The sequence below is a fragment of the Brienomyrus brachyistius genome, chromosome 13 (genome assembly GCF_023856365.1).
Source record: "Brienomyrus brachyistius isolate T26 chromosome 13, BBRACH_0.4, whole genome shotgun sequence".
In the NCBI taxonomy this organism is placed as follows: domain Eukaryota; kingdom Metazoa; phylum Chordata; class Actinopteri; order Osteoglossiformes; family Mormyridae; genus Brienomyrus; species Brienomyrus brachyistius.
In genome coordinates this window covers 2,240,336-2,256,746 of record NC_064545.1, presented here as the reverse complement: position 1 = coordinate 2,256,746, position 16,411 = coordinate 2,240,336, and the positions used below count along the sequence as shown (strand labels likewise).

The following is a 16,411-nucleotide window of genomic DNA, read 5'->3' as shown; positions in this document are numbered from 1 at the left end:
AATAATGACATTTTCTAGGCGAGGCGCTGCAGGCCTTTGACGATCATTGGGGGGGGGTGGAACACAAGTGGAATTCTTTAAAAACAGACAGCACGTGTGTAAATTTTACACCTGTGTCTTACATACAGACACAGTAAGACAGGATGTCAGCTGCAAACATTTCAGTTCTTAGCTTCAGGGCTGCATGTGAGAACCAGTGTAAATATTTTCATTTCTACTCTTTAAGTATCCGCCTTTTGAAGTTTAAAGGGATTAGATCAGCTAAACCACCACATCTCTGCTGAACTGGAACCTAAATGTACATTTGGAAGTGTTCAACCTCTGTAAAAAAATAATAATAATAATAAAATAAATGCAAAAATTCACACCGTACCATTTTGGGGACAATAAAAGTGAGCTCACACCATTCTGCTTGATGCTATTGTCTCTGTCTTCCATCATCATACAAAGCATAAGCTGTGATGGCCTTGAGTGTACAAATCCATCACCAGAATTTTGACTTTACTTCAACAACTGGAAATAAATTCTAAGGACTGAGCACTTAGGTTTATGATGGCACATCATACCTAGGTGAATATAAATGTATGAACAAAAAAATATGGTTTCTGCTTGTCAGTCTGGTAATGTTTAAGGCTGTTCCCAAAGAAGGACATTACACAATTCATTTCTCTTCTGTTTTTGATTTGAATACTTGATGTTGTGCAGTGTTTGTTGTTCAGCGTTAGTGGCAAAACCATACCCATGAGCTGTGTGTTCATATTGTGAGATTGTGTATCTGCCCCACCATGGTTTCCAGTCTCGATATGGAACCCTGCCTTGCCAATCTGATGACAGAAGTAGGATTCAGACTAGTGGAAGAAATAAATGAGCGTCTGGAGCAGGTGTGGGAAGATCGGCACCATAAGGTTCACGGTTAATGGGACTGCGATCTGAGACTTAAAGGTATACTGTGTGTACGTAATCACTTCAGTAGAACTTTTACAGATTAAGCCAACTTTTTATATTATTATTATTATTATTATTATTACTACTGCAATAGAACACTAGTTTGTAGTAAACCTTTTGTATTCACCTTTAATAAATATGAAACATCCTGTGAAATGCTTTCAAACCAATTTATTACATCATTAAGTGAGTTCTTGCTTGTGCCATACACAGACAAACCACACAGGAACTGATATGTACAGGGCTGGACTACCAATCTGGCATACAGGGTATGTGGGTCATGGAGACCCCAAAGTCCAGAATTGAATTTTAATCTCAGTCCAGTCCTGAAATTTTATTAGCTGCATATAATAATCTCTCATTCCTCTCCTACTTAAAGAGAATAATTTTTAATAACAGCTGACCATTCCTGCACTTGATTTTTCTGTGAATTATTTCGTTCAAGTTCTTTCTCAAAATTTGTTCAGAATCTTTCTATGATTTGTTCACTTCCAACTCACAAGCTTTGGATATTTTTCACCCTATGAGTAGGTTGACATGATATTTTCATTTTGAGATAAATCTGCTCATGCACTTATATGCATGTAACAGTTTTATTACCAAATATCTGTAGTGCTCTTAAGGCAGCTGTTATGCTTATAATGGAATAATGTATATTTGCCATAATATTTCTTGTGTGAGAGTCAGGAAGTGTCACACCAGATGCATGAGAGTTGGCAACCCTGAGTATGGTGGCCCCCCAGAGATATCTTCCTGTCTGGTGGGGTGGTCTCTGTTAATGTTTTGTTTTTACTCCATCCATCCATATTCTATACCTGCTTGTCTAATGCAGGGTCATGGTGTGTTTTGCTATTTATTTATTAAATACTTTATGAATGAATGAGATTTATCAGCCAGGTAAGTTCACACTTATGAAGATTTGTTTTGGTATGATTGCAGTGGCATACAACAAACTATATTTATTAGATATTTGTATTATTTTTAAAGAGTATATATTTGCAATGCATATATTAGGTTTCATTACATTTGTTCAATGTTCAATAAACTATATTCACCATACAGTTCCAGACGTCTGTACATCATTACACCAGTGGGTGGCGAAAGTTCAACTCGTTCAAGTATTCGTTCAAAAAGATCGAATCATGCAAGTGTAATCAAAATAAAAAGGCTCTCCCCGAAGCAATGCGGTACTTTCTACTTCGCCGCATTATTCACCGTTTCTTTATGAAGACGTCTTGAATTAAAGTTATGTAAATTAAAGTAAGTCAATCTAGGTCTAGTTGACCAGCAAAGAAAATGTTTAACAGCGCTAAGTTGAAGCCACCGCATGCATCTCCGACTTCAAAACCGCTAAACCAGTTGGGTGACTACCTCCAGCACGTGACTGAACGCGCAATCACACGCACGCGCCCATTGAGCAGCGTTACGTACGCCAGACAAAGATGGCGGGCACGGCGGGGAAAGCAGCATGATTTGCAGGTGTAGAAGAACGCAACCTGAAGAATTATAGTATTATATGAGCGCTGGGAAAGCTAGCAAGATGACACTTTAGGGTATCCATCCATAGTAGTAATTCGTATACATTTTCTAAGTTTTCCCCGGAGGGAACGTGTTATTTTTTAGGGTTGGCGAAAAAGAAAACTCCCCAGAAGCATGGCTTCCCACAGTATCCAGGTAGCTAGCTATCCGAAACTCTCCTTCACTCCGTACTCGCGGGCTCAGTGCATTGCATGGCTTGGACAGCAACAAAAATGTGACGTCCGTTTTCCAAAGTATTTAACTTGTTGTGTATAGACGGTAGGCTCACGTGTAAGTGCAGATGTAAGGAGTAAGTTCGCGTAAAGTAAGGGACAATTTATCCCGAACGACGGAGTCGGTCTCTGCTCCTGTGTCGAGCCAGCGTGATGCAGTAGGCCCGGCAGCCCGGCCCATTCATAATCCTGGCGAGCTGCTTCGTGGCACCCTTAAATCCCATCTACTCGTTGCTGCTGTTTAATTACAGATTATACATTGAAGACGTCATCGGAGCTATTTTGTCCGTCGATTAGTTTAATGAATTGAAATTTCGTGTTTTGGAACTGCCGGTTCTCCAGGCCTGACCGTCCCGTTCGCAGGGCTTCGGTGCTTAGCTGCCTTTTTAGAATGACTGACATCCTGCTGCTTAACTGGCATTTAGAAGGAAAACCGTCCGGTTAAAAGTGGTTATTAGCGGCGCAGGTGTCCACCCTCTTTCTCTGCGTGCCGCGCCGAACTAAGCACATTTAAAGGCCCCCGAAGAAATGTAATATTGGGACTAACGTGTGTGCCGCTTGCACGAAACCAACTCGGCGATTTCGTCTTTAATCTTAAATGCGTTGAAATAGCAGCAAGCCAACAAGATAATGGAATTGGTCTTCTCTGACCACATCATGGTTGTTTAAATACTTAACATGCAAAGTTATGGAAATTCCTGTTAATCCCACCTGACCCTTTCATGTTTAATTTTATGGTTTGCGCATTTTATTTTTGTGTGATAGAAAATCATTTTAGAGAAGTTTTAAATGATTAAAATGCCTCGTTACATTATGCATTACATAACACAAAAATTAAAAGTTACAGGTAAATATTCATAAATTTATAACGTAGTCCCTTGTCTGAGATTGCTATTCAGTTTGGTGCAATATTATCTTATAGTATGTACTTGCTAAAAGTCTATTAATTTTTTTTTAAAGCAAGAACGAAACTCTGTCCTTAGAATGGAGACTGGTTCTTAAACATTTGCTTTTATAAACTGGAAATTATTTAAAAATGCAGCACTTTTAAATAGATATGACAAATGGACCTGAGGTAGAATGCTTAGTGTGATGTTGGTGTATTGCTGCATTAAATTGTTTGTATGTGGAATACGACAACGGTGACTTTGTCTCGCATCAAGACGTCATGCTGCTGGACCTAGAAAATTAGAACTTTAGCAGCATTTTCCAGAGTTTGTGTTTTTATTTACTTGCATGAAAATGGAAGAAGGCTGAGTGGTGGAGATTCCAGGTGCTGGTTATACAAGTGATTAGTACCGCATGTGACTAAATACGAGAGCCACGTGGCACTGCAGGGTGCTCATTGGGTTCACGGCGTCGCTTTGATTGTCAATGTAAGTGTCTGGAGTCATCTAAGGCCCAGTGTTTATAATTGGTTAGCATGGAGATGTTTATTATATGTGGATGAGTGTCATATGAGTAGGGGGTGTGGCCAAGTTAGTGGACAGGAGGGTTTTGGCATGGTGGTCATAAGAACAGGGGCTTTGATATCTGCCGTGATTGTCTTCTGGGGTGGCAGGAGATGTCATGCTGTCACTGGTACATGACCTTCAGATTGCTACACAAGCTTTTCCTGTCCTCCCTTGAACTGTTGTGAGTTTGACTGTAGGGGGAATTAATTTAGCTCTTTGATTTATACCTTATCTGTGCTTTATGTGTGACCAAATGGCTCCAGGTCAGTGTTTTAATTTCAGTTTAAGATATGGGCTACCTGCTGTAGTCTGTGCAGTAGGCCTGTTGCGATAAATGATAAATCAATTAATAAATCAAACGATAATTAAAATGAGGTCGATAATTTTTCCCGCTGCGATAATTTTCATTTGCATGCTTGTTTGTTTTCCTCGTGTCTTTCTCTACCAAATGGGAATATCGGCTGTTTTTAGCAAACCGGCTCATTTGGCTTAGCTCACCAAGAAGAGCCGGCTCCTAAACGGCTCTTTTTAAAAAACCCGCCCCTCTCTTCGTTTAACCTGATGCTGATTAGCATGACCTGATTTGAGCTTGTTAAAAATAAGACACCGTCTCGTGGTCGGGCTTTTTCAGAAAACAACGTGTTCCGGTCACTCTCGTCCTTAATGTTTAGGCAGCTGAAAAAGTCGGACAATTCTATAAACATTAATAAAGCGGCTCTTGAACCGGCTCCCATCGTTCACGAAAAAGTCGACTCAAAGAGCAAACAACACATCACTAGTAATGAGGCGTGAACTCTTGTGTCAGTGGGCTCTTTGCACGTTAGCTTCCACATTCATGGAAATGCGGCTCGCTCATTTCCGGTCTGTGAAAAATGGCATTGGTTTATACATGCTGTTTACAGGACTTGCCCAATCTTATGATCAACGACGTACATCACTTTTGTAAATCCTTCTCCAAAGTACCAACGAGTAAATTAGAGAAGGGCTTTAAGATGTGTGCCTTACATCCACAGATATGAAAAGGAGTCTTATTCGTTCAACTTTGTGGCTGACGTTAGACTGAGACATGAAGAAGAAAAAATCGGTTATGATGATCATCCGATTATAATTATCAATTTCGCCCAGGCGGACTGTTCACTATAAGCAGTAAAGTAAAATGTGGCAATAAATTATATAATTATATGCAATGAGTTATATTTCTTGCTCGTAATTTGCCAGACTAAAGTAGCTACGGATTTGCATACGGCCTGTTGCGACACCTGCTTTTACTCATATGGAGTGTTTTGTTGTTAATTAGCACTTTTTGCTTACAAAGGTCCTAACTGGCAGTTTTGCCTGTTTTCCCTGTCTGAGCCTAATGTATAATATTTTAAAAGCGATTTTGTTTACAGAGACTTCATACTCCATTTTATTTATTGTTTGTTTATTGTTTATCACAAGCGGATATGTAGGCAGAGTGCAGTTTGAAGGGCTTCCTTAGAATGGGCTGTCAGCTAGTTGTTTATCTCTAGATGAACCATGGTAAACGTTACTCAGAGGTCTATGCCTTTGTGCAGTTATCCTCCAGCCCCATAGTTGCCCACCTGACAGTAGATATTGCTGTTGACGGTTGAACAGGAGAGGAATCCAAATGTTTGATCCTCCATATGGGAAAGCAGGCCAACCTGCATCATCTGGGCTTCCTCACCTTGGGTAGCCGATGCAGAATGGTGTAGATCGAATCTTGCTTTGAGCTGTCCGCTGCTGTGGAAACTCCTCAACTTCTTTATTGGTCCTGCAGAAAGTAGTGACCAATGAAAGTTTTTGCCAGTAGTGACATTTCTTAGTTTTAATTTATCTTTGACTATTTTCATCCATGTTCATGTTTAGTTGCAGTCAGTGTCACACAGTTGAAAGTAGAATTATCTTTTGAATATGCTTGGATCTCCAGGTTTTGCTGAAGGATGCCACTGATTTCAGCATCTTATTCTTGCTGTTCAATATCTTGTCAGTTTCAAGTTTCACACTGTCGATAAAACTTGTCTGCTCTGGAAACGCTGTTGGCTTTTCCCTGTGTAACGTGCACTTTGGTTAGTTCAAGTGAAACTCTAGTAAATGTTTGATCAGTGTTGTCATGATGGGTTCCTTTGTGGCAGCGTTCTGCCCTGGGGCTTCAATTTATGTAATGCTAATGAAGATATTTTTGAGAACACTTCTGTAAAGGCTTTCTTTTTTATGACAAGATGTACATAGATCATGCTTTGTGTTGTTGGATGCTACTATAAATTTTTATCTTTAGGTCCACACGTGCTTTACATGTTCTCGTCAAAGTGTGGTGGTAGTAGCTTAAAATAATTATTAGTAATTAGCAGGTGTTTGCACTAAGATTAAGTCATTGAATTTAGGACTGTTATTCGTTTCTTTGAGAACTTGCCGAGTTTGCGCTATAGTAATCTATATTTTGGTTTCATTGTTACGGAATTCCAAAATAGGTGCTTAAAAAAATTGCCTGTTAACTGGTGATTGCTGGCATTCCTCTTGTATTGGGGTTATATTGGTGTGGCATAAATACAAAGTTCAAAGGAAATTACTTCTTAAGGTATAATAAAGTCTTACATTACATGGGGCGAGTGTCTTTCAGGTGAACTGTGAATGACACTCCTCCATAGTGGTTTTACAACCCGACTATGATGAGTCCACATGTGAGCATGTTCCAGAAGCACGTGAGCTGCCTGTAGTGACCACAGTTGTGCTGCATGTCTGTGATTCGACACTTCGCCTGAAGCAGTGTTGTCACCCTGTATGGCAGCCCGCCTTTGTCTGCCAGTGCATCGCAGGCCGGAGCTGCTGGCCTCTGATAAGCCAGACGCCGGTTTCAGAAGACTTTCTATTCTCTGCTTTGTCATGGTGACGAGTTGAAAATTTTGTGGCAGCATTCCAAACCCCCACCCCCCACTGTGCTAGGCGTAACATTCAGGAACGGTTTTGTACTTATTTTAGTTTTTAAAGAAATAAAAACTGAACACGCCCTAGTTTTTATGTTATGGTAAGTACTGATTTGTTTTTCCTGTCTGTTTTTCAGTACATCTTCGGGGAGTTCAGTCCCGACGAAGTCAATCAGTTCTTCAAAACTCCCCGGTGTTATGTTGAGGTAAAAACTGCAGAAAAATGTCTACCTTTGCTGGCATCTTATTTTTGTGTGCCAGTCCCTTTCTAAAATATTAATGGATAATCTCCTTTAATAATGAAGGAAACCTGCATGCAAACGTTAGGGTGTGTTAGATCTGTCTCTACTTTCGCTGTAACTCACACTGTGCAAAACGCTAACTTAGAGGGAGCTTACAGCTTCCAAAACGGTGCTTAAAGATTTGGTCATCTGCTCGTAGAGTGCCTGGGAGAGCTCTGGGTGTTCTTGTATTTCTGAATGGGATGGGCAGTAAAGGGCCCCCAGCTGAACGGCTAAGGAGTTGCTTGTATTCCACTCCGTGTAGAATGCAGCAGTTTGCTGCAAATTCCCGAGGCTTAAACATGTCGGCATTAACGGCATGGAGCTATGTAGAATTAGCTGTCCATTATGGATATTCATTCTCAGAAATGGTCCTCTTAGTGCCGTGCCTAATTTCTTTTTGCCCCCCCCCCCCCTTTACAGCTTCCCCCATTCTCCGACAAGGTATCCTGCGTCACGAAGCCGACAGGTAAGAGCACATGCCGCCATCTTTCTGAGTGCAGTGCACAGATGTCCATTTCTCTGTGCCCTTTGTACTCGTGATTTCACCACGATGGTCATGCTTCATGCTTGGGTTGTTGTCATTGTGGCTGCAGTTAGTCTAGTTAATGTGGGACTGAAGCTGCAAACTAAGGAACTAAATGCAGACGCTCTCAAACTAAGGAACTAAATGCAACACATCTGTGTCCTTTAGCTGTGTAATGTACCGTAACTGTATAACTGTCTCTGTTCAAATCAGTGGTGTTTTAGAACTGCGATCCAACAAAAATCAGTCTTTAAAAAATACTATTGTTGGTACTGTATTCTCTGTATTCCTGCTGAATATGTCCATGTGTGCCATGTATGTATTCAGGAAGTTACTGTACTCCAGTGCCAGTCATTACGGAGTCAATGAGACGGCAGGTTTGTGGTGAGTCGGCTGTCCGATGCAATGCCTGCTTGCCGCGAAGCTCACCCTCGCGTTCTGCAGCTGGTGTTTTCCTAATCTGTCCTCTGGTTCTCGCCTGTGGGATCTGTGAGGCTTTGCATGCTTAGATGTCTTTAGAGCTGGTATATGTATTTTAAAAGGTCCAGTTACTTGTCTGCACCTCTCCTTCCTAACAGAATGACCTGTGCTTCGCTGGTCAGCTTCAATCCGGCAGGTGTTGATTACTACTGAGTAATGCTCAGCTCAGCCTTACATTTAAAAAAAAAAAAAAAAAGATGCTTGACTCACCTCTCCAGGACGTTTTTCTGAATTGATTTTTAGTATTAGCTAAAATTTGCAATGGGCAGTCTAACATTTTAAGTGGGTCCTTCGGCAATGGGTTTGGGTCTTTGTCAAACGGTATTCACTGACCCTTAATAAATAACTGCATCTTTATATCTTGCAACGCCTTAATTTTGCCTGTAAAAGCTTACACTCTATGCTTCATTCAGATATGTTGTATAAATGTGTGTCAGGCGACATCAGTTGTAAACCCCGAATGCCTTGTAGTGTGATTAGTTACGGCGGAGGGTTATATATTTGTATAACCTGACTCATTGTTTAGGCTAGAGTACAGATGGTGGCTGTTTATTTGTTCTGGGTATAATGCAAAACTTAAAATAACTACAGTGATGTCTCTATAATGCAGAGAAGCCATGTTTATATAGTGAATAACAAGCAAAGGAATATGCACAGAATGAAGCAGAATAAGGCTGGACTGAAAGGCAGGTTTTAGTAACCTCTCTGGGTAACTGACTCCTTGGTTCACTCTGGCCTCGGGTTAGGGTCCTTGGCGCTGACTGCTTTTGGCTTCTCCTGCACAGGTGGCGGCTGTGACCACATCAAGTTTGGCGTGGACGAGGTGATGGATGCCGAGGGTATCAGGATGGGCGATCCAGCCTGCAAGGTCTCCAGCACTCTCAACCCCCAGGCTCCCGAGTTCATCCTTGGCTGCCAGCCAGCTCAGAATGCCCTGCCGACCCTGCAGGGGGCCGACGCTTCTGATTTCAATTTGGCGGACGGCTCAGACCCCCTGCTCCAGTCCCCAGATGACAACCAGCCCTTGGGCAGCCTGGCGCAACGGGAACGCAAGAAGAAGAAGAAGCGACCGCCCGGATACTACAGCTACATGGAGGGGCCCAGCGGTGCAGCCAAGGCCACCGGGGCAGTGCTGGTGAACGGGCACACGCCTGTCAGTCCTGATCACCAGCCAGAGGACATGGTGGGGGAGGCGGGCCTGAGCACAGAGTGCTACCCTGGGGGCGCAGAAGCTTCCTCTGGGGCTCACAGCCGGACTAGTGAAAGTCCAGATGAGTCGTCCTTGGACCCCACGGATGGCGTGGCCCCTTCGGTGGACCACGACGTTGTGGCCGCTGCCTCGTGTTCTCACAGCCTCCAGCTGGCTGCGGCCCCCAGGACAATTGAGCGGCGCTCGGCCCCCCCAACCCTTGAAAGCCCTGAACTACTGGGCAGCGAGAGGCAGAGCCCAGGCCTCTCCTCCCCTCTCCCTCCTGGTACTACTGATGAGGCTAACAGCACAGTTGACGGGACGCTGGACATGCATGCTGAAGACTCCGGGAGCCCGGATAGGGAGGTGCGGCCAGGGGCACCACAGACCTCGCCATCCGTCCCTGCCGTGTCTCCGGCCCCCCCTACTGGCGCTCCTGCTGCCAACCCACCCAAATCCTGGGCCAGCCTCTTTCACAACTCTAAACCCCTGCCCGGTGGGCCGCAGGCATTTGTGCAGGTGAAAAACATCCCGGCCCCAGTTCCTGCTGCCCAAGTCCCTGCCCTGGCGTCGGAACAAGTCAACGAGGTGGACGAGGGTCCTGTCCATGTGTCTGAGGACCCCCTGGCCCCCAGGCTTGCAGGTGATGTATCAGCTGGGGTTCTGATTTGTAGAACTTACTGGTACTTTTAAATTAACTGAATGCATCAACAAACAGCATTGTTTCCCAACCTTGTCATTGAGGACACACAGACAGCTCATGTTTTTGCTCCCTTCCAACTCCCTTCATTTTTTCTGGTAGGGAGCAAAAAGATGGACTGTCTGCATGTCTCCGCAGACCAAGTTGGAAAACGCTGGCATAGAGCACAGGTTCGGTTTCAGTGGGAGAGCTTTGGACGTGGCTATCAGGCTTTGACTCTGTGCTCATGGAGTTAATACTTTGCAACACTAGGTGGCACCAAGTCTTGAGTTATAGGTTGACCCTTTACCTTTCTGATAGCGCTGCCTTGCTATGGACCCTGGAGCTACTACTTTTTTTTTTTTCTTTTGGATACCTGTTGTGTGTGTGGTGTTTTCCTGCTGTGTGGTTGACCTACTCAGCAAGAGGCAAATATGAATTTTTACAAGTAATTAATTTTTTTCACTCAACAGGTTTTTACTCCCCCATCCCCCCCCCCCCGTCCCAAAGGTTTAACACCACACTCTTAGTTACTTTTGTGTTCATTATATCCTAGACGATCTTAACAGCTTGTCACTAAGGCAGTGGTTGTTTTAAGGCTCTTTGAATGTAAGTGGGCCTGACCGCAGTTGATTGCTGTAGTCATTGTAAATATGTCAATGCTGGCAGGGTTTGGCTTTGCAGCTGTATCCATATTGGTGAGTCTTTCCCTGGCCACCAATCTGGAGATTTTTATGCCTTCTTCATTCCAAGTAATAAGATGTATGCCCTTGTTTAACTGAATTTTTAATGTAATTTATAAACAAGTCTCTCTTGTCTGAATTTTCCTGGTTGCTGGTTAATACCCCCCACAGAGGTATTTTATAGTGCAGATGGTAGTAGGGATGCTGGGTTATTAATCAGCTTGGTAAAGCTCCTGGAATGCCGACTTGGTAAGAATTCTCCATTTTGTATCCCACAGAATTGATTGAAAATGTGAAGTTGATACACAAACCAGTGTCTTTGCAACCAAGAGGACTGATTAACAAGGGAAACTGGTGCTATATCAATGCTGTATCCTTTTTGTTCATGCATCATCTGTCTTTGGATACCTCCCACTCCTGAAACATTGTTTTCCTCTTTCTTTTGCTGTCCAGTGGGCAGTTTGTGAGCAGGAATACACTCTCGCAGTGCTGGCAGTTATAGCGTGATGCTCAATTATTCTGCATCCTCTGCCTCTATGGGTAGTCGCTGAGTGTGCTGTCTGTGACATGTGTGCCATGTGAATAGACAGGTCAGCATTGGGTCTGATGCCAACAGCTCTAGCAAAACTGCCCAAAAAATCTGGCAGTTACTCTAGGTGTTACTTATTAGCACCCTTGATGAGAACAATTGAAATTATTTTTCTCTGTCAACTCATTGAATATAAAATTAGCCTTGGAAAAAGAAGCAGTTTCCGTAAACATTGGCAGATGTTTCCCCACAATGTCCGGCTTCTTTGCTTCCTGGTTGTGCTGGCATTTGCCTTGACCCATTCCCCAAAGACCCTGCAGGCCCTGGTTGCTTGCCCCCCCATGTACCATCTGATGAAGTCACTTCCTGTGCCGAACGAGACTCAGCGGTCCTCCTCATCCACGCCCATGATCAACAGCTTGTGAGTGTTCTGGCCTAACTCGCGCAGCTTCTAGTCAACCCCATGTGACCAGGGAACAGTGACACTTGGGTTTTACTGAGGGTGTTGGCTTGAATGAGTTCAGTCTCGGGTCTGAAGCAGTGCTACAGTAAAATGGCTGCGTGCTCAGTGTTGCCTCAAAAAGGTTATTGTCACTCACTGACATGTCTCTTTGCAGTGTTCGACTAGTAAACGAGTTCAGCAATATGCCTGTGCCGTCCAGGGCTAAACAGCAAGGTGAGCACAATATGAGCTTTCCTTCATCAGGTCTTCACTGCATCGCGCAGCGCTGACCTTTGTACTTCTCGCTGCTCTGTTCACCTAGCTGCTGGAGACAAAATCATGAAAGACATTCGGCCAGGAGTTCCCTTTGAACCCAACTACATTTACAGACTCCTCACTGTCATTAAGTCCAGCCTCTCTGAAAAGGTATGTCCCTCATGTCACTTTCATCAGTGTTTACTGGCTGGCAGTGCAGGTCCATTATTCTGTGATTTTTTAAGCTATGTTGCTTTGTTGTTCCTGAATGCCTTGCTTGTTGATCCTCAGGGTCGACAGGAGGATGCAGAAGAATACCTGGGCTACATCCTTAATGGCTTGCATGAGGAGATGCTAGCTCTAAAGAAACTTCTATCTCCGCCTGAAGAAGGTCCGCATTACAGATGGTTTTTTTTCTGAACACATTCCTTGACTTATGGCACATTTTGTCGCTCCTACATATGGCGGAGCCTATTCCTCTTTACATTTTCTGAGTTGGTATTAATCGTAAGGCCTGAATTTAATGAAAGTCTCACCTGTGTGAGCAGAGGTTTCCACCTTGAATGGCCCAGAGTCCCACTCAAGAGCCAATGAGGAGACGGTGGAAAAGGAGGTGGAAAGCAGCGATGATGAATGGGAGCAAGTCGGCCCCCGCAACAAGACTTCCGTAACTCGGCAGGCCGACTTTGTCCGCACCCCCATCACGGACATTTTTGGGGGTCATATCAGGTGGGAGTTTCTGGGCACTGCTGGGTTTATGCATACTGTAGTATTATAACAAGGGAAGCTTTTGACTTTGTGTGGAGGGGGGGGTATTGACTTACTCCTGGAGTTTACCCTCTAAGGGACAATTATGCCAACTTGGTCTTTTGGAGTGGGGAAAAAGGCCAGTTCTCATTATAGTGGAAGCAGTTTAATAGGATTGTTGTTGATCGTTTTGGGCGCACCGACTATTTTCGTAAAGGCGAAGGTAAGTTCATTTGGGGTCTGCATGCATCATGGAAAGAAGGTGCAGCTAGTAGGATTGGGAACTGGCACTGAAAGGATGTTTGTGTGCCCACCCTGCAGGTCAGTGGTGTACCAGCAGAGCTCCAGGGAGTCGGCCACGCTGCAGCCATTCTTCACCCTGCAGCTGGACATTCAGTCAGAGAAGATCCACACTGTGCAGGAGGCACTAGAGAACCTGGTGGCCCGAGAGTCTGTCCAGGGTTACACCACGAGGACCAAGCAGGAGGTATGGATGGTGATGGCTCCTCTGTGGAGTATAATAGACTCTTCTCTCACCAAGGTCTGTCGGTCCTGTTTGATGCTGTCCTTCCCAATCAGTTTGGTCAACACCCTCCAGCCTTAGCGGGCCTCACTCCTGCAGGGACCAGTGGTTTTCCTTTTCAAGGTTTGGTCTTGCTTTACAGATTGAGGTCAGCCGGAGAGTGACCCTGGAGGAACTCCCCCCTGTGCTGGTTCTCCACCTGAAGAGGTTTGTCTTTGAGAAGACAGGAGGCTGCCAGAAGCTGGTGAAGAATGTCGATTACCCTGTCGACCTTGAGATCAGCAAAGGTATGAGCAGGTCGTCAGCATCTTCAGCCTGTAACTCGTGCTCCATTATTTTAACGTCCGATACTGCTGATCATCATGTACTATTAATTCCTCTTTACGTCTTTGTGGAACTGAACTAAAGCCTTTGTCTATTTTACTCCTTTGTAGTGTTAAGTTTTTGATTTGTTTGTTTCTATTTGGAAACCTAAGCTTGAATTCTCTGAGTAAGGATTTCTGTAGTCCTCACACTTCTACTACTTTCAGATCTTCTCTCGCCTGGAGTGCGGAGTAAAATTCTCAAAGGCCAAAGAACCTACAGGCTCTTTGCAGGTTTGTGGGGTTTTTTTTCTGGTGACTTTGCTTTGGTCATCTCTTTAGTTTTTATTATGCTTTTAAACTTGAAGATCCAACCCTCTGCCTCTCCCACGAATGATGAATTGTGGTCCCCATAGCAGAGGGCTCAGTAACATGTAACCTCAGGAGGGTGGGCTTTTGCAGTCGTGATGGTGCCTAGCATGGCCAGAGGCTCTGGTTGGGGTTCCATCAGGCCTGTCTGCTGTTCCTCCTCTGTCAGGACTTGCGGTTCCCTATGTATGTTTGAGGATAGATGGTCCTAGTGGCTATGAAGGTGCCTGAGCCTATGGGGACATCTTCCAATGTTCAATGAAATCGCAGCCCTCTCTGGAACCTTGAAGGACATCTGGAAAAACGATTCAGTACTTCATATATATCCATCCATCCATTTTCCAAACCGCTTATCCTACTGGGTCGCGGGGGGTCCGGAGCCTAATCTGGAAGCAATGGGCACGAGGCAGGGAACAACCCAGGATGGGGGGCCAGCCCATCACAGAGTTCATATATATGGGCAGTGAAAAACATTTGTGCAGGTTAAATGTAGAGTAGCAGTGCTATGTTCTGACATGCTGTCTGGATTGGCGTTCACCTCTTTGTGGGTCTTCCTCATTTTCTCCCCATGCAGTCGTTTATCACCATGGGAACAGCGCCACGGGTGGACATTACACAGCGGATGTCTTCCACATCGGCCTGAGTGGCTGGCTGCGCATCGACGACCAGCTGGTCAAGGTGATCAACCAGCAGCAGGTGGTGAAGCAGGCTGCAGAGCGCACCGCTTACCTGCTCTACTACCGTCGTCTCGACCTGCTGTAGAGCCGCGCCCTCAGCGTCCTCCTCCACCTCTTCCTCCTCCACTCCACGTTTTCCTAGTAAACCAGCTTTATGGTCTGTCTTGGTGAGAAAAATGAGACTCTTCCGGGAAAGCTGCAGATGCTCTCTTCGCTGTGTGTGGCACAGTTTGATTTAACGTAGGCTGTTGGAAGGAGGGAAGCCAGAGCGAAGCTGGGAGTTGACTTTCAAAATCGAATCTCATTTTCTAAAACGCCGACCTCATCCGGACGGCAGCTTCACCAGAGCCCTGTTCCCGGTTAGGCTGAGCCATGCTTCTGTTCCGGTTACTAGGAAGAACTTGGGCCTTTTTGTCTACCTTGTTTTTCCAAGGACTCTTTTGCCTTTTAGTAGGTCTTTCTGAATATGCAGCTTTTAAATTTTTTCCGCAGGGGCCTCGGCACCAGCAAATGGAAACGTGTTTTTTGGTTCGAGTTCCGTGTTGGGAGGCTTCCCATTCTCACTCCCTCCTGATTCTTCTCTGCTCACCTTCCCGGCGCTTCTAAACCTAAGTAATGTTCAAGCCATTTGAATGACGAGAGCCTGAAATAACGACGACTACTTTTGAGAGGATCTCTGGCGGTTTCTGGGTGTAGAGTCAAAATAAAGAATTTTAAACTAACTTGCTTTAGGGTTTGAATAAAGATATGCACGTAAAATTTGGGGGGGGGGGGGGGGGGGGATTAGGAACATATCGATGTGCAGACATTTTAAAGTGGTAAATAAGCAATTGTGTGTGGTCACTTTATCCTGCCTCCTGGGTAGTGTACATGATATTTTTCGATATTTTTTTCCTGCGTACATGCTGGAAAAAAATCCAACGAAGACTGGCAAGTACTCTTTACAGATGTCTGTCTTTGGTTGACTACAGCATTTCTCCTGCGCCATCTCGTCAACTTACTGTGCGGTTTTGGAAGATTTTCCTTCAGTCGCTTCCAGGAATCTGAGACCACACCCTCACCCCCCCCCCCCTTTCTCAGTCCTCCATGCTGCAGGCGTGCACTCCGCAAAGTGGACACGGCAGGTTCGAGGACTGGGTCTGCTTTGAGTAGTCGTTTAGCTGAAGGGGGCGGGGGGACGTACCTAACTTCCCCTCCGGAGACCTTAGACGCCCTGTGGTAATTGCACACTAAACGATACAAGTGGGATTATCCACAATCTTGCTTTGGTCATTTGGTTAAATTGGACTTTAGTTAAAATTTGTTTGACACTTGTGTGTTAATTTTTGACTATGAATATATATATATATATATATACATATATATTTTTCTGACATTGTTCTTGGATCCAAAGTGGTATAATTTTCCCACAGGGCGGCAGAACTGGAAATAAAGTTGTATAAATTACCACCCCTTTGGCTGACCGTATTTGATGCACCTTATTCCAAGACTTTGTACTTAACTCTTAGCATTCGAATGGAAATGCGGTGAGTTGACTGTATCTGCACTGTGGTTCTGGGGTAAGAGAAAGTGCATCACTAACCGACTGCCTGTAAGCTGTTCACTAATTGTTTGTTCCCGGTTTTTCGGTTTTGTCAGGGTGTTTCTAAATTCAC

At 44.5% G+C, this 16,411-nt stretch overlaps 1 protein-coding gene across 2 annotated transcripts; it reads left to right on the top strand.

Moving 5' to 3' along the window:
* The first annotated feature begins 2,345 nt into the window (after positions 1-2,345).
* Positions 2,346-15,478, top strand: LOC125706179 (ubiquitin carboxyl-terminal hydrolase 10-like). 2 transcript variants are annotated; one of them, XM_048972749.1, is made up of 15 exons: positions 2,347-2,619; positions 7,212-7,280; positions 7,779-7,824; positions 8,209-8,265; positions 9,147-10,193; positions 11,191-11,282; positions 11,753-11,862; positions 12,059-12,117; positions 12,206-12,309; positions 12,430-12,529; positions 12,687-12,867; positions 13,207-13,372; positions 13,551-13,695; positions 13,939-14,004; positions 14,654-15,478. In XM_048972749.1, the coding sequence occupies exons 1-15, from the start codon at positions 2,599-2,601 to the stop codon at positions 14,839-14,841; spliced, it is 2,451 nt and encodes an 816-aa protein (XP_048828706.1). In that variant the 5' UTR covers positions 2,347-2,598; the 3' UTR covers positions 14,842-15,478. The 2 variants fall into 2 exon arrangements, with proteins under 2 accessions (XP_048828707.1, XP_048828706.1); XM_048972750.1 differs by lacking the exon at positions 8,209-8,265 and having other exon boundaries at positions 2,346-2,619.
* The last annotated feature ends 933 nt before the right edge of the window (positions 15,479-16,411 follow it).

Excerpts from the sequence above, each read along its gene's own strand:
- LOC125706179 (XM_048972749.1), top strand. The coding sequence starts at position 2,599 with ATGGCTTCCCACAGTATCCAG. Across the intron at positions 2,620-7,211 it reads TGGCTTCCCACAGTATCCAG|TACATCTTCGGGGAGTTCAG; the intron begins GTAGCTAGCTAT and ends TCTGTTTTTCAG. Across the intron at positions 14,005-14,653 it reads AACCTACAGGCTCTTTGCAG|TCGTTTATCACCATGGGAAC; the intron begins GTTTGTGGGGTT and ends CTCCCCATGCAG.